Source organism: Cyclospora cayetanensis, unplaced genomic scaffold, assembly GCF_002999335.1.
Source record: "Cyclospora cayetanensis isolate NF1_C8 unplaced genomic scaffold, CcayRef3 CcayRef3_contig_77, whole genome shotgun sequence".
Taxonomy (NCBI): Eukaryota; Apicomplexa; class Conoidasida; order Eucoccidiorida; family Eimeriidae; genus Cyclospora; species Cyclospora cayetanensis.
Window position 1 is genome coordinate 54,402 of NW_020312749.1, and position 19,128 is coordinate 73,529.

At 55.2% G+C, this 19,128-nt stretch overlaps 3 protein-coding genes across 3 annotated transcripts; 2 read left to right on the forward strand and 1 right to left on the reverse strand.

Moving 5' to 3' along the window:
• Positions 1-1,341: 1,341 nt before the first annotated feature.
• On the forward strand, positions 1,342-6,430 carry LOC34617721 (cilia- and flagella-associated protein 91). The gene is made up of 9 exons (XM_026335677.1): positions 1,342-1,581; positions 1,650-1,715; positions 1,956-2,177; positions 2,749-2,836; positions 2,911-2,976; positions 3,666-5,232; positions 5,639-5,726; positions 5,929-6,030; positions 6,230-6,430. The coding sequence occupies exons 1-9, from the start codon at positions 1,342-1,344 to the stop codon at positions 6,428-6,430; spliced, it is 2,640 nt and encodes an 879-aa protein (XP_026191462.1).
• A 1,214-nt stretch (positions 6,431-7,644) lies between these two features.
• Positions 7,645-11,645, reverse strand: LOC34617720. The gene is made up of 6 exons (XM_026335678.1): positions 11,322-11,645; positions 9,394-9,610; positions 9,194-9,333; positions 8,855-9,014; positions 8,487-8,680; positions 7,645-8,298 (listed from the first exon to the last, which is right to left on the reverse strand). Exons 1-6 carry the CDS (start codon positions 11,643-11,645, stop codon positions 7,645-7,647), a joined length of 1,689 nt encoding a protein of 562 aa, XP_026191463.1.
• A 1,505-nt stretch (positions 11,646-13,150) lies between these two features.
• Positions 13,151-17,415, forward strand: LOC34617719 (mediator of RNA polymerase II transcription subunit 15; the record flags this gene model as incomplete). The annotated part of the gene is made up of 10 exons (XM_026335679.1): positions 13,151-13,453; positions 14,188-14,460; positions 14,610-15,084; positions 15,166-15,369; positions 15,542-15,658; positions 15,847-16,220; positions 16,286-16,448; positions 16,620-16,728; positions 16,954-17,047; positions 17,281-17,415. Coding segments are annotated over 10 exons (2,247 nt in total), but the record flags the coding sequence as incomplete, so codon positions are not given.
• Positions 17,416-19,128: the final 1,713 nt, after the last annotated feature.

The window sequence follows — 19,128 nt, forward strand, 5'->3', positions numbered from 1 at the left end:
CAACGAATCGCAGCAGCAGATCCAAACAGACCCTAAGGCAGCAATTAATCGCAGCAACAATTCACAGAATTTGAGGGCAGCGCCTTTGAGTCTGTCTTATGCGGCGGAGTCTGAAGCGGTTGGCATCAAGCAGTGCAACTGCGAATTTTCGTTGGAGGACAGGCTGCTCGCATTCTGATTTGCCGCTTAAAACTGAAAGAGAAATTTATCTATCTATACACATATGTATGAATCTGCGTCTGCAAATTTTGTAGAGGGAAAGAAAGAGAAAGAAAGAAAGAAAGAGAACGAGAGGCACAGAAAGAAAGAGGAAGAGAGACAGAGAAACAGACAGAGAGAGAAAAAGAGAGACAGAGAAAGAGAGAGAGAGAAACAGAGAAAGGCAGAGAGAGAGAGACAGAAAGAGACAGAGATATACATATAAATATAAAAGAAAGACTTTTGCCCGCAAACCTTTCTGCTTTTTCTTTTTTCCACGCCTCTTTTCGTGCTGCTGCCCCCGCATCGCACTTGCTGATGTGTGTAGGTGTCGAGGAGTTTTTGCTAGATGACACGTACAAGTGATCTGGCTGCGTGAAAATGGTGAGCGTTTGTAGCTTGGCGTTCAAGGCGATAACGCAGTAAGCTGCATCTCCAGCAACGCGAACAGAGAGCCGCGAAGGGACTAACTGCCCCGAATCTCGCCGGATGAATCCTGAGCTCAAGGCACCTCGAAAGCAACTTTTGAAGTCTCCACGATGCAGCAAGGAAGCGCGATCTCGCGAGGCAGCACTAGACAACGGACTCTCTCGTGCACTGCTGGTGCGGCTGCTGGAGAAAAACGAACCGAGAGGCAGCTCTCCTGGCTTGGGAAGCACGCCAGTGCGTTTGAACTGCAGCACTTGTCGCTCGATAGCCTCGATCAGATTCTCGTAGATCTGGAAATCGGCAGATCCAGACGCAGGCAGGCATGCATGCACAGAGGCAGGCGATGGCGGCAGCAGACAACAACAACACACGCACACAGCCTCCGTGGCAGCTGGAGACGGCTGCCTTCGTCGGCCCTCTTGAGCTTTCAAAACGCCGCAGCGCAAAGTGGGTGCGGAAGCTTGCAGTCAAGATTCTGCGGCAGAAGAACATGCCGACAAGCGTGTGCTCCTCCTAAAGACATACCGGAGGTAAAGTCTGCGTGAGCAGCTCGAGAGCCAGTCCTTGCGGCTCTCGAATGTGCTTTGAAATCTCGATTAAGGCTGCCAAGGATCGCACTGCGCATTCTTCGCATTCCCCGCGAATACTCCACATGCAGCCAGACCACAAGCGCTGCAGCAGCAGACGGCAAGCACGCGACATGCGGAGCGAGGGATGCCTCTACTGCTGCTGGTCAGAAGAGCCGCTCGAGATGCTCGCGGAGAAACGGCGCATTCGGGGAGGCTAGCCTGTCTGCAGCACCTACCGGCAAGAGTGTGGCGTGCTGGTCTAAGAGATGCTGCTGCTGCTGCGACGTCAGGACGGCAAGTTGCTGCTGCGACAAAACAAGAGGGGTGGCGGCAGGAACGGCTAGCAGCCTCAGCAGCAGGAGGAGCTGCTGACGCAAGGCATGTGGTTCTCCTTCTTGATTTCCAATGTTCACGTGGTGCAGCATCTGCAGAACGGGAGGCAGCAGGAGCGCCGCAGCTTCCGCTGCAGCAGCGGCTGCTGCCGTCCCTTCCGAGCCAAAGCTCCCTGCTGCTGCCTCGGCTGCTGCTGCTGAGGATGTTGCTGCTGCTGAGGAAGTTGCTGCTGCTGAGGATGTTGCTGCTGCTGAGGAAGTTGCTGCTGCTGCATTCGACGCCGTTATTTGCTGCAAGGCGGAGGCACAGCGCCGAGCAGCTGCAAGGCGTTCAGATGCCTCGTCAGGGGGAGCACCAGCACCGCTGGTGTTGCTGCCGCTGGGTTCGCTGATGAAGCGATCTGCATTCACAACAAAGTGATGCAAGGTTGCTGCTGCAGCTGGGAAGAGCTGGAAGAGTGGACTGAATGCGGGGGAAGCAGCAGAGCCAGGCGGAGGCGTCGATTGTGGCGTTTGCGCTGCAGCTGCTGCAGCCTCTGCTGCTGGAGGTTGCATTTCCCCTGCAGGATTCTCGGCGGAAGCTGCAGCTGGTATTTGGCCAGGGGGTGTTGCATGCTCTGATGATGGAGGCGCAGCAGCGTTTACCGCAGTCAGCGGCAGATGTTGTTGCTGATCGACATGCATCGTCGACACGCGTGGTACAGCAGGTGGTTGTCAGGAGGGCACACCCCCTGTGGCAGCCGCGCGATCCTTTGAGGCTGTGAGGAGGAGGCTGGCTCGCTGCGTTGCAGCACGCACTAGAATCGAATTTTCCGCGCATGCATGCCCGTGATTAGGGCATCCCTCAACACCGAGCAGCAGCCAGGCAGAGCGCTTGGACCGCCACGCCTACGCGCTGTCGGTACGAGGCGGGAGGGGGGGGGCGAAGCTGCTGCTAAGGCCACTGCTGTAGAATCTGTTGGGTTATTGGTGCTGCTAACAGAAATTTGGCGCTCAAAAGAGCTGCAATGCTTGCTGGGTGCCGGAGTCAGGCAGCAGCAGCGGCAGCACTAAAGGCTGCCACTGCTGCTGCTGCGCCGGTTGGTGTGCCTGGACAGAGACTGCAATTTCGAGTGGCGAATTCCAACGAGTAACAGCCTTTATTAACTCATAACAAAACGCAGGAGCTCGCGTTGGTATATGGCTGCATGCCCTTGATCGCAGCTGCCACTGCAGCAGCAGCTGCTGCTGCAGTTGCTGCTGCTGCGGTGGCTGCAGCCGCCGCCGCTGCCGCTGTCCAACGCAGCAGCAGCCACAGCAGCAGCAGCTGCTGCCGCAAAAAATGCGGCAATTCGCCCTTTTGTCTCGAGGAAAACATTATTTGTCTCGTGCTGTCTCAACAGCTTCTGCGTGTGCACCAAAAAGCAGCTCGCACTCCGGACCCTCCGCAGGAGCATCTGCAGCAGCAACAACTCAGCAGCGGCGGCAGGGGAGGCAGCAGTTATGCGACTGCGCTGCCGAGGCGGGGAGCACACACACTCTGTCTGCCTGACTTATTGGGCTCTTCTTTGAGAGGTATTGGTGGAAAGGACTGCTTGCTGTCCAATTTGTCATTGATTTCGTCGCCGCTGCTGCTGCAGCTGCCTTGAGATCGGCGCCGCTGCCGCTTTTAGGGCCGTAGTCGCACAGCAGCCGCAGGAGCAGCAGAAGCGGATTTGCGGCGCAGAGTACGCTCTGAGCAAGGCGTTTCAGAGGATGCTGCCGCTGCTGGCGGTGCTGCTGCTGCTCCTTGCTGCAGCAGCAGCTGCTGCGTGGACGCTGCTGCTGAGGCAGAGGTCACTAACTCATGTCTCCGCAAGGCACCAACAACCCGCGAAGCAACGCGAGCAGCGAGATGCACACGCTAAAAGGCAGGAAGAAGAGACACCAGAGCCTCAGGGATGCACTGCAGAAGGCCGTTGCACCAACACATCCCCGAGCAACTCCTGCGGAGGCAGCCTCTCAACGCGAGCGGCAGCAGCGGATAATAGCTGCTACCCCAGCAACCACGGCGAGACAGAGGTCTTACAGTCTGCGGCAGATCTGCTGCCTGCAGAAAGAGATTTCCTGAGGCAACACAGCGAGAAACGCAGCGGGGGGAGCTTGGGAGGTTCTCCTGCCGCTGCCGCGGCTGCTGCGGAACGCGCTGCAGCCACCAGAGACGCAGCTCTAGCGGCAATAAACACGGCTTTAGCCGCAACTGCATGTTCTCAAGACTCTCAGCCCCAAGCTGAAGCGCATGATTCGGGTGAAGACCAGCAGCAGCAACAGCAGCGGCAACGACAGCAGCCTGAGAAAGGTGGTGTCTTCGAGGCAGGAGGGGATATTGCAGCCGATCGTGCAGCAGCAGAGGGGAGTTGCCGCGTGGATGAGAGCCTTGCCGCGGCGATCGCAGCAGAAGCTGCAGCGACAGCAGCAACAGCCGAGGCGGCAGCAGCAACAGCCGAGGCAGCAGCAGCCACAGCTGAAACTGCAGCACAAGTTGCGGGAGTCGCTGAGGCTGCAGCAGCGGAGGCAGAAGCTATGGCCGTTAAGGCTGCAGCTGAAGCAGGAGTCTTCACTGCAACAAGACTTCCTCCCGCGCCGATTTCTGCTGACGTCGAAGCCAGCTGCGCAACAGCAGCAGCCGAAAGTGCCCACACCGTCGCTGCAGAGGCAGCAGCTGCTGCGCATGCTGCAGGCATGGCAGCTACAGCAGCGTCTATTGCTGCCAGTACGATAGCAAGTGCAGCTGCAGCAGCAGATGCAACTGCAGCAGCTGCTGCAGACGCAACTGCGGCAGCCGCAGTGGTTGCGGCTGCGCATGCAGCAGCCGATGCAACAAGTGCAGCAGAAGCTGCTGCAGTGCTTCCGACTGAACACGCTGCAGCACCAGAAGATGAGGAAACCTCTCTCAAGGCTGCTCACGGAGAGTGTGTAATGGACGCCTTGGAAGCTGCCGCAGCACAAGAAGGCGAAGCAGAGGCAGCAGCGGGAGAACAAAAAGAAGCGGCAACAGAGGTAGAAGGCGTAGAGCAGAGCTCGTCGGATCTGTTTGCTCAGGTTACTTCCATAGGCGAAGCTTACTGCGAAGAGGAAGAGCAAACAGCGGATGCACAACGCCATTCTGATGCCACGAACGGTTCATACAGCGCAGTGCCAGTCGAGTCGGAGGCGTCACTGCCAACAGCAGCAGGCGAAGCTGTTGCAGCGTCTGCCCCTGCAGAGGAGGAGACACCTCGCTTTGAAGAGCTGGAAGATGAGGAGTCTGCAGGTGACTCTCAGAGTATCTCGGAACTGAAAGAACGTGGCAACGAAGAGTTTCGCCGTGGCGCTGTGTCGGGAGCTCTACACTTTTATTCTGCCGCCATTAAGAAGCTTGAAGCAGAAGTCGAGGAGACAGAGACGAAGCTGGATGCGATTGAGATGCAGGCTGAGCAGCTGCAGCTGCAGCAGCAGGAGCAGGAAGGCTATCAGACAGAGCAGGGGTCGGCGACAGATCAGGAAGCAGAGGCGAGTGAGGCGAAGAAGGAAGGGGATGAAAGCGCAGCAGGAGAGGCAGCCAACCAGGAGCAGCAACAACAGCATGACGCAAGAGAGCATCCTGCTGCTCACCTCTTACCAGATGCCACATTAGCCAGATATCGGAAGCTCTTGCATTGCCTCCAGCAACTCGACGAGATGCATGCCGTCCTCAAGAGCAACAGGTTCGCTACACAGCACAGCGCATGCAGCTAGCCAAAAACTCCTTCACTGCCCTACCTAGGCGCTGCTTTTGCGCTGTCTGAGGTTCTGCGACCAGCATTGCTTCTGGGGGGATGGGGAGCGTGTTTCTTTCTGTTGCTGCTGTGATATGTGTGCGTTTCTTTCTGTTGCTGCTGTGATATGTGTGCGTTTCTTTCTGTTGCTGCTGTGATATGTGTGTGTTTTTTTCTGTTGCTGCTGTGATATGTGTGTGTTTTTTTCTGTTGCTGCTGTGATATGTGTGTGTTTCTTTCTGTTGCTGCTGTGGTATGTGTGTGTTTCTTTCTGTTGCTGCTGTGATATGTGTGTTTCCTTCTGTTGCTGCTGTGATATGTGTGTGCTTCTTTCTGTTGCTGCTGCCTCGCACAGAGCGCTCTGTCACTTGCACTATGGAGCTTTCGATGCAGCCGTGACGGATGGCTCGGACGCGATTCACGCCAACCCCAACTATGCCAAGGTGGGGAGACTTCTCTCGTGCATTGCTAGCCTCTGCCTTCTGCGTGTCTCTAGTTGCGTGTTGCGGCAAGGGAACCCGGCGGAGAGGTCTCTGCACACGCTGCATTCACGAGGGCATGGGTAGATGATACATCAGCATTCAGCAGCAAGGCGCGGAGTGACAGCGATGGAGGGCTGTTGTCAAGGCGCGGTTTGCGCTGCAGGCGTACTTGCGACGCTTCCGAGCATACGAAGGAAAGAAGAAGTGGCATGAGGCGCTCAGCGATCTGAACAAGGCCATCGAGTTAGACCCCAAACTCGCGTACGTTTTGCATTCTTCGGCTTCGTTTCACCAGAATTCGCGACTTTTCGGAGTTTGAGTGAGGGGATGGGGGCTGAGGAGGGCAGTCTGACTGTCCAGGGTCGGCGCGCGTGATTTTTCTGCGCTTTGACGGCGGATTTAGGGATGCTGGAGAGTGCATGCATGGCTTTGAGGGTTTGGCAATGTGTGTGTGGCTCAGGGAGGCGTACGGCAACGACTTGCGTCACGTGAAGCGGGAATCCGAGCTGTTGTTCGAGAAAGAGAAAGAAGAGATGCTGGGGAAGCTGAAAGACTTGGGTAATTTCGTGCTGGGTAAAGTGGGGCTTTCTCTCGATAACTTCAAGGTCGAGCAAAATCCCGAGACGGGAAGTTACAATATACAGTTCCAGCAAAATCCAAAGTAGTAATTTCGCGCGGCGAGAAAGGGCGCTGTAGATGGACGGCACATCTGGCATATGGCAAGCGTCTCATGGCGCAAATTAGCGAGCGTTCAAGCTTCGAACCTCCCTCAAAACACGCTTTCCATGAAATTTTAAGCGAGGCGCGTGTACAGGAGCCTCGGGCGGGCACGTTGGAGCAGAGCCAAGCGGCTTCTCACAACCGCAAAGCCTTGAATTTCAGGTGTACAGGCACCTTGCGAGGTGGCCACGATTCGCATGTAGGGGCGAAAGCGTCCATCCTGAACTCTGGTAGAGCAAGAGGCGTGCACATGTCCGCGCACAGTCGCGGGATAGCCAGTAAACGTCATGTTCAGCACCTCTGAATCGTGCATCACTCCTTGACAGCAATGCAGGGTGCTAGGGCTTCTGATCTTCTGGGAAGCCCTTCGCGGCTTGTGGCAGGCACCCTCGCGAAGCGCTTGAACATGCGCCTCTCTTGCAGGGCAGTGTTCGAAACAGTGACAGCTGTAGCAGCTGGCACTGTTTCGCTTGGGGCGAGGGTAGCAGCACGATAGCGTTGCATCGACAGCGGTCGCTGCCGATTTGTTCTCTTGCGCTGCGCCGCTGCACGTGACTCCCTAGGCTGGCAGCTGCATCGTTGCCGTTGTTCATTGGTGCGCTAGGCATTCAGAGACACCTAACAGTTGTGTAGAGCGTTTTGCAATTTTGGTAGCTAAAAGGCTTTTCCTGAGCCTTGTGGGAGTGTGTGAAGCGTAGCATCAGTTTAGGCTTTTAGAGGATGCTCCTCAGTGTATATACACTGGTAGCTAAAAGGCTTTTCCTGAGCCTTGTGGGAGTGTGTGAAGCGTAGCATCAGTTTAGGCTTTTAGAGGATGCTCCTCAGTGTATATACACTGAGTACTTCTGCAGCCCTGCTGACAGGCAGGCGTAACTAGAGGAGCTCCCACAAGAGAGTCGCGTGTCCATTGAGTTTGCTGCTGCTCTTTGCAGCAGCACTATATTTCTAAAGAATTTGGCTGTTGCAGAGCGTGGACGCCCAGCAACAGCAGGAGCACTAGCAGCAGCAGCAGCATAGGCAAGAGCCGTCGATCATCCTTATCAGCCTTGCACCTCTCCACGGCACTCTGCTCCGCAACTGCTGCGATGCAGTCCGTGAAACGGCAGCAGCAGCAGCAGCGTAGGAGGCGGCACGCTGATGCAGTGTGCACGAGTGCACTTTAGAGTAGGAGGCCGTTTGACGAAGGGGGGCACAAGTGTGCCGCTGTATCAATTATGAAGGTGGGAAGGGGGGGCCTGGCAGCGGGGGAGCAGCTCAGGCTGCCGATCGAGGCGCTGGTGCGAGCTTTACCGTCGACCTCTTTCGCGTCAGCTCTGCTTACGTGGCTGCTTGCACCAGCGGCTGCAGCAGCAAAAGCCTCACGCAGCTGCTCGTTACCTGTGACGCCCGTCAGGCAGAGGCAGCTCTGTAGCGCAGAGGAGGCGGCGAACGCGATGTCTGTCAGGAGCGAGTCTCCGACTACCAGCACGCGATTCAAGTCTTCGCCTTCTGTGCAGGAAAAACAGCAATGGAAAGCGATCCCAGACGAGCGGTCTCCTCGAGCGACACCCACGAGCCGCCTCGCCATGCGCACAGACGCTCTCCGTCGTCTCCTCGTGGATACAAATCGGCGGGCATGAAAACTAGCGAGACACATCCACGACGCTTCCTTCCCTTGCCCCCGTGGCTTCAAGAAACATGCGCTTAAAGCATCCTTACCTAGAGCCTCCAAGACAAGCTGCTGCATTTGCTCCGAAGGCTTGCCCATGAGGACTGGCTGCGCTCTGCAGGCCGCTGCAACTGCAGCCACCATCGTTCCTGCGCCTGCCCACTTCTGCAGCATCACAAAGCGCCACAAGAATGAAGACTTTGTCGCAGGAGCCTCCGGATCTCTGCCATCCAACGCACTTCCTGCTCACCCCCTCCCCTCAGCCAGCCTGAACCCTCGCTCGTCTGCGATTTTTTTACGTGCCAAGGCACGAAAAAGCGTCACTACACACGATACATCTCTGAGAGAGGCACCTGTTTGGTTGAAAAGTTGCCAAGAGGATCTATGTTGGTGCCAATGAACTGTGCGCCGCAGCTATTTATGTAGAGCTGCGCAGTTTGCAGCTTCTTGTAAGAAAAGCGGCGGTCAAGACCAACCACGACAAAATCCACGTCGGGCTGTACGGACACCTCTGGGTCGTTCCCAAAGTCGATTTCTTCGTACACTTCTGAGCAGCCACATCGATTTCGCGAATAAAAGAGGCCGCATTTCACACAGAGGGAGCACGCAACGGAACGCATGCATGCTGTTCCCAACCCTCCTGTATCTCGCAAGCAACCACGCGGCAAGGCGGCTCGAATTGGGAAGCTGTCTCCTTCCTCTCCGGGTGCCGTGTGTCTACCTTCTTGGCCTCCAAAGGCATCGATGCCGTTACTGCGCAGCTCTTCAAGGAGGCCTTCTTCGCCAACAACGTAGACGCGAGAGCTCTTGTTGGACTGGTGCATGGCTTTCTTTTGCTGTTTGCGTATGTACTTGGCCGTAGAGTAGCTCGTACATAGAACCTGCGACACACACGCACACACACACGCATTTACAGGAGCTCTGGAGACACGGGAAACCATGGGCAGCTTGGAAAGCTCCAAAGCCACCTTGCGAAGAGAGGAGAGCATCTGGGGAGCTCAGCGAGAAAGCGGAAACGTCGAAGGGAATGTCAAGGATTTAGGGAGAAGCGATCCTTGACCTGCTGCTCTGTGCAAGGGACGCCCAGCGTCTGGAGCTTCGCAACAAAGCCTTTGCGGCTCAAAGTGCTGTTGTTTGTCAGGTAGTAGACGCTTTTGTGTTGCTTGTTGCCTGTTGGAGGTGTGCTCGCAGTGCTGCTGGCTGCAGGGGTAGTGAGAGTGCCGCTCATGGGGGTAGGGGTGGAGGGAGTGGTGGAGGCACTCTCCTCGTTCGCCCTCTGGCGAGGCGTTCGCTGCAGCTGCTGCAGCATCGCCTTGATGCCTGGCAGCAGTTTGTTCCCGTGCCAAAGAACCCCGTCGCAGTCGAAGACGAAGACATCGAATCGCTCCAGCAACGCCGCTGCTGCAATCCTTTGCTGGCAGAGCTCATTTGCCACTGCTTCTCCGGCTGACGAAGACGCAGAGGCTGCTGCAGAGGCCGCTGCAGAGGCTGCTGCTACTGCTTCTCCGGGTGTATGGACAACAAGAGACACAGCAGCAGGAGGGGGGGGGCCCGTCATCTTTCTGCCTGCTGTCGACGGCACCTGCCTTACGGCAAGCCACGGAGGACTCTTCAAAGGGAGGGAAAATTATTTGAAAGGGCGATACGTGAAGAAAATGCAGCAAGGAATGCGGAAACTCTCCCCCGCTGCACGTGAGCCGCAAAAATCGCCCCCTTGCCGAAGAGCTGCGCGGTAGAAACCTCGACAGCAAAGCGCCCTAACACTCCAGTCTTTGCCACTCCCCTCCCCCGCCTCCTTCACCTTTTCTAAATTCGAAAATCAGCGCTAATTAACGGCTAGAAGCGCTCGGTGAGTAGCTGCTGCTGGCAAGGCTTGAACCAGCGCTTTCGAAGCTGGATAGAACCCTGGTATTGAGGGAAGCACCTGTACACCTCCTGTTCCTTGAGGAGGCTCAATTCCCCTCTCGGTTCGTCTTCCATAAAGATTGCCTTCTTCATTTACGGTGAAAACGCGATGCACTTCACGAGGCATGTGCCGCCGAAGAGACTCGCAGCCTCCCAATCCGAAGGGGGGGCCCCCCCGTCCCCATATGGCGAAGGGAGACTCGCCGCGAGGGGGCCCCCCCCTCCCCCCCTATTCCCCTACTCCCCTCGCTTTCTACACAAAAGCGTCTAGCCGCTGTCGGCGTTGCTCATTCCCTCTTGAAGCTACTGCCTTTTCTGGCGAGTCTATTCAGCGATCAAACGCGTGGCTTTCTCCCCAAGCCGCCCCCTCGCCTCGCAGACAAGGCAGTAGCAACGACCAGCAGCAGCAACAGCAAATCGACGGCAGCTACAGGAAAGGGCGAAGGAGCCGCTGCCGCGACATCGGCAGCGGCTGGAGAAGAAGAGGAGACATCTGCTCGACTGCAAGGCTTTTTTCAAGCGGCTCGCGATGCTCCTCCCCCCGCTCTAGAGCTTTCTCTACTGCTGCTGCACGGGCTCCCGTGCAGCAGCAGATGCCGCAGATGCCTCTGCGACTTTTGCTGCTGCACTCCCTCTGCGCCAGAAGCCGACTGGGGAGAGTCTGCGCATTAGCCTGCCTGAGCTGCTTGTGCTGCCTGCATGCGACAGCAGCAGCTTCAGCGGGGGTGAACTCGTTCGGCGTCGGCGGCGATTGCCGTCCTGCCACTGCTGCTACTCTTACTGCCGCTACTCTTACTGCTGTTGCTCAGACACTTGGCGCGAACGGAGGCGGCACCTTGCGGCAGCTGCAACGCGTCGCCTTCTGCACAAGTGTACGTACAGCGCCTGCGTCAGCAGGACCTACCTCAGGTAATGGTGCAGCTGTGTCTCTTCATTCTCTGAGCGCCTCGACACCACAGCAGCCGCAGCAGCAGCAGACATCGCGTCTCTTCGCTCATCACCCCCAAAAGAAAGGGGCGAAGCACTGGAATCGCACAAGACCTAAGAAAGTAAGGAGGCAAGGCTTTCCTTCCGGGGGGGGGGGTGTCGAACGTGCGTGTGTCGGAAATCGCGTCTGCTGCAGCCAGCTGCGCATGGCTCCAAGGAGGCTTCTTAAGCGAAGATTTACAGGGGACCAGACGGACGGAAAGCCAGCGCTGCGGTGCTCTGTCACGTCTTTTTTTGCTGCAGACACGGCCCTCTGCAATCAACAGCAAGCCAACGCCGCACCAGAAGAATCCCACCGAATACGCGAACGCTCCGCCGGAGTACCTCTCCGTGCCGGTAAGAGTCTGGGGTGGCAGCAAGCGCTGAATTTTTTTGTGTGACCAAAGGGGTCTCACAAGCTGCATTCCGCGCGGCGATGAAAAGCACGCGTTGGAGCGCCTTTTGAGCGTGCTGAGTGGCTGAGTGCCTTTTTCCCCTTGAGTGTAGGACGCCGAAGGCTTGGCAGCCTTGCAAGCGGCGCCATTGCAACAGTTGATGCTCCTCTTGCAGCAACTGCCCCTGCAGTATCGGCGAGGTAGCGGCACTTTGCTCAAAACACCTGTACCTTGTGACATCCGCATGCCGCGCATAGCGAGAGCCGCTGCCGCAGCTATTGCCGCCGCAGCAGAGGCCTCTAACGCAGAAGAAGCAGCCGCAGCAGCAGCTGCGGCTGCACCAGCGTTCCCCGAAGAAGCTGCGCAGTATGCGAAAACACTGCGCGTTGCTGCAGAGGCAGCAGCTGCGCGAGCAGCTGCTGCCTCTGCCAGGATCGTTGGCGCGGAGGGGGTGCCTGTCGTGGCAGCTGCGGCTGCTGCACCTGACACCCCCGCTGCCAAGCTGCTGCAACGGCATGCCCAACAAGCAGAACTGCACCAGCTGCTGCAGCAGCTCCAGCAGCTGGCGCTGGCGAAGGTAGGACTGTGCTGCTGCTGCTGCTCTCTACAGGGGCGAACAAACTCCTGTAAAGCGGCTGTCCACCTCTTCGCTCTCTTCACACCCTCAATAGCTCCCGCAAAGGCCGTCTGCCAACCCCCTGCCTTTCGCTAGAGGCTCCGCTCTTTCCTAACGCCGCCTTCGCAACGCGATTCTCTAACGCTGCCTGCAGCTTTTCTGGATGCGTATCTATCTATGTATTATATGTTTATATATATGTTGATGTGTATATGCTTTCATATATGTATATGTGTGTATGTTTTCTTTTATGCATATGTGTACATGTTTTCATATATGTACATGTATGCATGCTTTTTATGTATATGTATGTATGTGTATATGTTTTCATATATGTATATGTGTGCATGCTTTTTATGTATATGTATGTATGTTTTTGTTTGGATGTATACATGTTTGTATATATGTATGTATATGTATGCATATATGTATATATGTATATACATATATATATGTGTACAAATATGCATGTATGTATATACGTATACATGTATGCATATATGTATACATGTATGCATATATATGTGTATGTATATATGTATGCATATATATATATATATAGATTGATGTGTCTGTGTGTGAATTCGCTAGGAGGATGCGGTGCTGGCCAAATTGACACGTCACCTGCAAGTTGCTGTTACGCCTGTAGAAGCCCCCCGAGCCGCCGAGCTCATTGTTGGTCCCTGTACGTTTGCAATGAAGAAGAGCATTAAAAAATTAGATTTAAGTTTCTTCGCAGCGGCTTCAATCCTGGGCAAGATGACGCCCTTCCTGCAAAAGCTACAAGCACGCCTTGTGCCACCGCAGTGGCTGCTGCAATGCCTCTTTTCTTGTTGCCTTCAAGATTGCATCTGCTGTGCTGCCTACACAAAGTGTGTTTGTATGTACTTCAGCTTACGATGCACCCGCCGCAGGCGCAGTGGCGTCTCTCCAGGATATCGGACGGCCTGCATCCGTCTCATTCCTGTCTGATGCTGCAGCTACTTCAGCTGGTGCTGCTGCTACTTCAGCTGGTGCTGCTGCAGCTACTTCAGCTGATGCTGCAGCTACTTCAGCTGGTGCTGCTGCAGCTACTTCAGCTGGTGCTGCAGCTACTTCAGCTGATGCTGCTGCTACTTCAGCTAATGCTGCTGCAGCTACTCCAGCTGATGCTGCTGCTACTCCAGCTGATGCTGCTGCTACTTCAGCTGCTGCTGCTGCTACTTCAGCTGCTGCTGCTGCTGCTGCAGACGGGGCAACAGCGCGTGCCCTTGTCGCCAGACGACGTGGGGTAGTGCCTTCTCTAAAGGCCTTAAAGGTCTCTCCCTTGACGCGTTTTAACCCTCTTCTGCCGCTAGAGACGCTAGACGGATTGTGGAAGGCTCTTCAGAAGCGTCGGTATACCGGTATACTCAAGCGGAAGTTAGGGCACGCGCAGGCGCTTGCCCGTAGGCTGGAGGTGAGGAGGTTTGGGCTGCTATTTTTGCTGCTGCTACTACTACTCTTATTGCTGTTGCTACTACTACTATTACTCCTGCTGCTACTACTATTATTATTGTTGCTACTACTACTCTTATTGCTGTTGCTACTACTACTATTATTACTGCTGTTACTACTACTATTATTATTGTTGCTACTACTACTCTTATTGCTGTTGCTACAGCTACTATTACTGCTGCTACTACTACTATTACTGCTATTGCTACTACTACTATTACTGCTGTTGCTACTAGTACCATTACTGCTGCTACTACTGCTATTTCTGCTGCTACTACTACTATTACTGCTGCTACTCGTACTATTACTGCTGCTACTACTACTATTTCCGCTGCTACTACTACTATTACTGCTGCTACTACTGCTACTATTACTGCTACTACTCGTACTATTACTGCTGCTACTACTACTATTTTTATTGTTGCTACTACTGCTACTATTGCTGTTGCTACTACTACTATTACTGCTGCTACTACTACTATTACTGCTGCTGCTACTACTATTACTGCTGCTACTACTACTATTACTACTACTAGTACTGCCGCTGCTACTACTACCAATACTGCTGCTGCACTGTTCCTGTGGTAGCGCTTGATGGGGATTCGTCTGAGAGACGCACTCTCTCAGCGGGTTGTGTGCTGCTGGCCTTTTGCCCCTCACCTCTCCAAGACTTATCTGTGGCAATCACTGTTGCAGGCTGACGGCGTTGGTGCCAGTGCAATACTAGAAGATGGAGCTCTCGAGCACTACGGCGTGTTGCGAGACCTCCCCAACACCAACTACGTTCCCCTTTATCTGCACAGACACTCCAGGCCCTGGGAACCCCCCGAAGCCGCAGCTGTGGCTGCTGCTGCTGCTGCTGTGGCTGTTGCTGCAGAAACGGGGGATGCGAGGCAGCAAGCGGAGGCGGCTAGAGCCTCCGCGCGCGCAAGGGCAGCCCTTCGGAACGCTGCAATGCAGAGGCTGCAGGTATTCTGCGACTTCCTGAGAAGATATACAGCTGTCTGTCTGTGGAGGGTTATTCGTGGCATCAAGCTGCAAGCTCCCCGCGTATTTAAACTGCACCAGGGCATGCAGCAACAGCTCAACAGAAGACGCAGTGTGCTTTTGCGACGCAGGATCTCGGCTTCGTGACTTCTGACGGCGTCCTCGACCTGCTCAAGATACGCTCGCTGCAGGCTGCGCTGCAGCAGCAGCCTGCGCTTCCACGTCAGCTCTCCGTAGCAGAGCAACAACAACTGCTGCTGCAGCGGCGGCTTCAGCCTAAGTACCGCTTCACACGCATCGTTCAGCGAGTCACGACACACGCGCGAGCAGCAGCAGCCAACATGAATTTCCCCATTTTAGGGACAAAGAAACGCCGCAAGGCAGAAGCCGCAGCACTTACTGCAGCAGCAGCTGCCGCAAGCACTCCTGAGGAAGGCGGTGTCTTCACGATGCCTTCGCAAGTTTCCCTTGGGGGTCGCAGCTGGAAGGGTGCCTCGCAAGAGCAACAGGAGGTGACGCCAACGCAACCCCCAGAGCAACAGCAACAGCAGCAACAGCAGCAGCAGCAGCAACAGCAACAGCAACAGCAACAGCAACAGCAACAGCAGCAACAGCAGCAAGAAGATCCCTCAGAGCAAGAGCAGCAACCGCAGCAAAAGCAGCCCCTTCATGACGGGGGGATACCTGCTGTGACAAAGAGACTGGGAAGCGCACTGAGGCGCATGCAGAAAAAGCAGCTCCTGCAGCAGCAGTTGCGGCTCAAGCAGCATCAGGATCAGCAGGAGAGGGTTCGGCTGCTGCAGCTAGCAGCAGAGGTGACAGGGGTGTTTGACGCTTTGGCGAAGGCCGATTACCCCGAGTATGCGCCTATTAGGGATGTTGCGGAACTGGGTAAGCTGTAACAGTTGCTGCTGCGATTTCTCTTGATGCTCTTCTTCGTCCCTTGTGCGTGGTGGTTTCAAGCGTTTTTGGTGATGCCCCCTAGCAGCGCGACTGGCCTCTGCTGGGAGCTGCTGATCATAAGCCTGACGTCGCTGCCGCTGCTGCTGCTGCCTTATCGCAGAGTCCTATGTGGAAGCCGAGTACAGGAGAAACTCTCTGATGGCAGACTTGCGACGCTCCTTGGAAGCTTCTCTGCAGTCGGGGGAGGCGCTGCAGCCTCTGCAGCAGCTGCAGCCAGGTAGACACCACCTCACTCGCGTCGAGGACGTGCACTGACTCTTCCCAGCGGCCTGTTCGCAAAAGCCCGACTTTCTGCCGCAAGCCTTAAAAAGCACCTTTTCTCACTGCGCAACAGGCTGTGAAAAAAAATTGGAGTTGGTCTGGGATTCTTCCTGCTTGCGTTTGTGCCCCTATCTTTTTTCTCAGAAAGCAACCTGGCGTTTTTGCAAGTGTGGCTGCGTCTGTCGAAGCGTCAGAGAAGGCGGCTTCTGATGGACGAGCTGCGAGAGCAGCAGCTGCAGCAGCCGCCTGTGCCCCTCAGGAAGCGGCGCTCGCGGCGAAGGCATGTCCAGCGCAATGAGCCAGATCCACGCCTGCTCCTACGGAGTCTACGCCACAAGTTCGCACTCGGCTTGCTGCCGCTGCCTTCGAAGGCAGCAGCGCGCCAGCCGTCGTCTTCCTGCTTTCCAGCGCGCGATTCGGCCTCGCCAGCAGCTAGCCAACTCCCCACCGAGATCGCTGATGACGCCACAAGGGCTCTCAGCTCGAGCGCTTTGCGTGCTGAGACTTCTTGCCAATCTGCCCGTCTCATGCGGCTGCCGCTACAGCGTCCCCTCGCAAGCTGCAGGAGCAGCAGCCCTTTCAGCGGTACACGGCACTTCGCAACTCCTGCAAACCTGCGAGCGACCCCTTCTGTCCACAAGCTACCCAGCAAGCGCCTCCTGCAGCTGCTGCCCGCCGAGGTGCACCGGCAACAGCAGCAGCCGCATGCAAAGAGGGTACAACAGAAGACGGGAGCCGATTTAGAGGTGGGATCTTTTGCGGCTGCATCTCGCATTGAGTTCACCGAGGCTACGGCGTGCCATGTCTCACGACGGCCTCCTGCTGCTGCAGCGATTGCACTCGTCTCCCAATCGCGTCGCAGGTGGTAGCATGCGAAGGGCTGTGGCTGTCGTTCATACACCTGCAGGCTCCTGAAGCGGAACCCGAACCATCGGATGGCTACAGGCCCCCCGTTCCTGCGTGGAGCTTGCGGATATTCTACGATCTCGAATATTCTCAAGAAGCAGTTGTAGAGGCACTCACCAAGTATGTAGGCCGCTCAGGAAAATGGGATATGTATATATATATGTCTACATATGTATATCTATACATATCTGTAAATTCGGTCATGAGTGTTACAAGGAGGGCTTAGGAGTTCCCCACTCCCGAAAGCAGAAGCGCGGTGGCAACAGGGTTACTTGGTCGAGTGAGGGGTTGCAAAAAGGCATCGCGACGTTGGATGGCTGGACTGTGTGTCGTGTGTTGGTGCAGGCACATTGAAGGGCTCACAAGAGAAGGCGCAGAGTCAGCATGGCACTGCATGCATCTCCGCGGTAGAGTGGACGTGGGCGCCTTTGTGGACCCTGTACGTTCTTGTCACTACTGACGCTGACGTTGTTTGCTGGTTTGAAGGGGTGGTGCCGCCTTCGTGCTGTTGCTACCTTAGACATCCCACGAGAGGTTCCTGTTGCACTTGCACTTCGAGGGAACTCGCTCCACTTCCAGATGCTGCGGTGTGGTTGCCGTTTCTGGGGCCCTTGAATGGCTGGCTGTATCAACGACCTTCTTGAGCCTCTCGGCTTGCTGGTGCTGCTGCAGGTGGCAGCAGCTGTTGCAGCAGGTCATGTGCAGGCGGAAGCCGGGGTGTACAGCCAAGTGATTGCCTTCGACAAGAAAAACACAGTGGAAGAGGGGGAGTCCCCGTTTTCTGCAGTGCCTAGTGGTGGCGTCTAAAGAAAGGTTCGCCATACCAGTAGGCGCAAAAGGGGGGCTGCTGGCGTGTGCTGCGCAAAGGTTCTGGAGAGAAACTGTTCGGGGGTATTGTCTTTGCTGGTACTCATGAGCGAGCTCTAAGTAGGCCTTGGGGTGCACTGGGATTTCGGTTCAGAGGCGGGTGGGTTTGGCCTTACGTCTGAGGCTTCTGGAAGCGTGCTGCAGACTTTTCTAGAGGTCTCAGCCTACCCTTTGGGGGCAGCGCAGAGCTTAGTGTTAGGATACAATGTGCTACAGTACTTTACTGGCACGGGTAGCGAGCCAGCTGCCACACCAGCGCTAGCAGCAGTTCTGCAGACAGACACCCTCCTACAGCTTGCATTTCGGCGTGTAGGGCTGGCAGAGGCTCTGTGTCTAACGCTGTGTTGCGTTTCAAAGCACTTATGATGCTGCATCGGGAGAGAAGAGACTGCTTTCGGCTGCTGCACTAACTGAGCTTCGCGAGCCTTCCAGGAGTGCCCCTGGTGTGGGGAGAATAACCCATAATTGTGCGTGGCGCTGTGATAAAGAGGAAGCAAACTCTGCATGCAGCCAGCTTCCTTATTTTGTCCTAGGGTAAAATTTGTGAGCCATGGAATGTAAAAGGTAGGGACTGTGCACCCCTTTGGTCCCAATGTATGAAATTCTGCAAGACTGGACAGTCTTAGTATGAGGTAATCCTCTACCAGCGGTTATTCACAGCACCTTCGTCGCAGAGCACCTTAACCCCTGCAACTAACAAGCAGCCCACGTTGAAATGAGACGAACTGCAGAGCACCTGTACAGGTTGCAAATAATACAGGCCCAACCAACGGTCACCTCGCTTCCGGAATTTCTGTTGATTGCCTGTGGCCGCTCTCAAAACGTAGAGCATGCAAGTGGAGACAATGCAGTGCAAAAGCCTCTTAACTGAGGCACCTTTAATGTCCCTCTCACGCCAAGTTAACTCAAATCAGGTCCCTCGCTTTAGCCATTGCAACGCTCCGTCTAGGGTCTCCGTGGGCTTAATAATTTGACTTTAAATTTAACACACACTTCATAGAGTTGTCAACTATCCCTAAAACGCGTCCTCTTTCCCCTGCCATCAACCCTCACAGCTCCGGCATGAGGGGAGGGGGGGAGGGCGAGCGTTCGCGTAGATGCACCGCCTAAGCGCACTCCGAGAATTCATAGCACGTTGTACACTGCATCTAGCGCACACGCACACAAATTGATTACCTCTTGCTGTATTGAGCTGCCCTTGCTTTTCAATTAACAAGGCATATAAAGAGACAGTCACTCATTGAATTCTTCGATAATCCTACGCTACTGAATATTAACTGATGTATTGCAAAGTGATATAGTCTAGCTTCTCCCGCTATATTCTATGAGTTGGTCAGCAGGTTTGGCTCCAAGTACAAGGACTGATTTCCCGTGCATTTTATTTGCGTGAAACTGTGGAAGACTGGTGGACGATGCATGGAGCGCTCAGAGGGGGCAACAACGCTCACAGTGGCTAGTTTTCCTTGTTCTCACACACCGGAACTGTGCTTTGTAAGGGTGAGGAATGCACGTTTGTCTAAAAGACTGAATATTTTTATTGCATGCTCTGATAGAGTTCTGTGGCTGAGGCATTTTTATGATGGAGACCCTAGGAGGAACGGTAGAGCTGCCATAAATCGGGAGGAACACTGCATTGTGGAGTGTGTGTGGCTT

Excerpts from the sequence above, each read along its gene's own strand:
- LOC34617721 (XM_026335677.1), top strand. The coding sequence starts at position 1,342 with ATGCCTCTACTGCTGCTGGTCAGAAGAGCCGCTCGAGATGCTCGCGGA. Across the intron at positions 2,837-2,910 it reads CAGCCACAGCAGCAGCAGCT|CTTCTGCGTGTGCACCAAAA; the intron begins GCTGCCGCAAAA and ends CTGTCTCAACAG. Across the intron at positions 5,727-5,928 it reads CCAACCCCAACTATGCCAAG|GCGTACTTGCGACGCTTCCG; the intron begins GTGGGGAGACTT and ends TTTGCGCTGCAG.
- LOC34617720 (XM_026335678.1), bottom strand. The coding sequence starts at position 11,645 with ATGCGGATGTCACAAGGTACAGGTGTTTTGAGCAAAGTGCCGCTACCT. Across the intron at positions 9,334-9,393 it reads CCAGAGGGCGAACGAGGAGA|CCAGCAGCACTGCGAGCACA; the intron begins GTGCCTCCACCA and ends CTACCCCTGCAG. Across the intron at positions 8,299-8,486 it reads GCAACTTTTCAACCAAACAG|AAGTGGGCAGGCGCAGGAAC; the intron begins GTGCCTCTCTCA and ends GTGATGCTGCAG.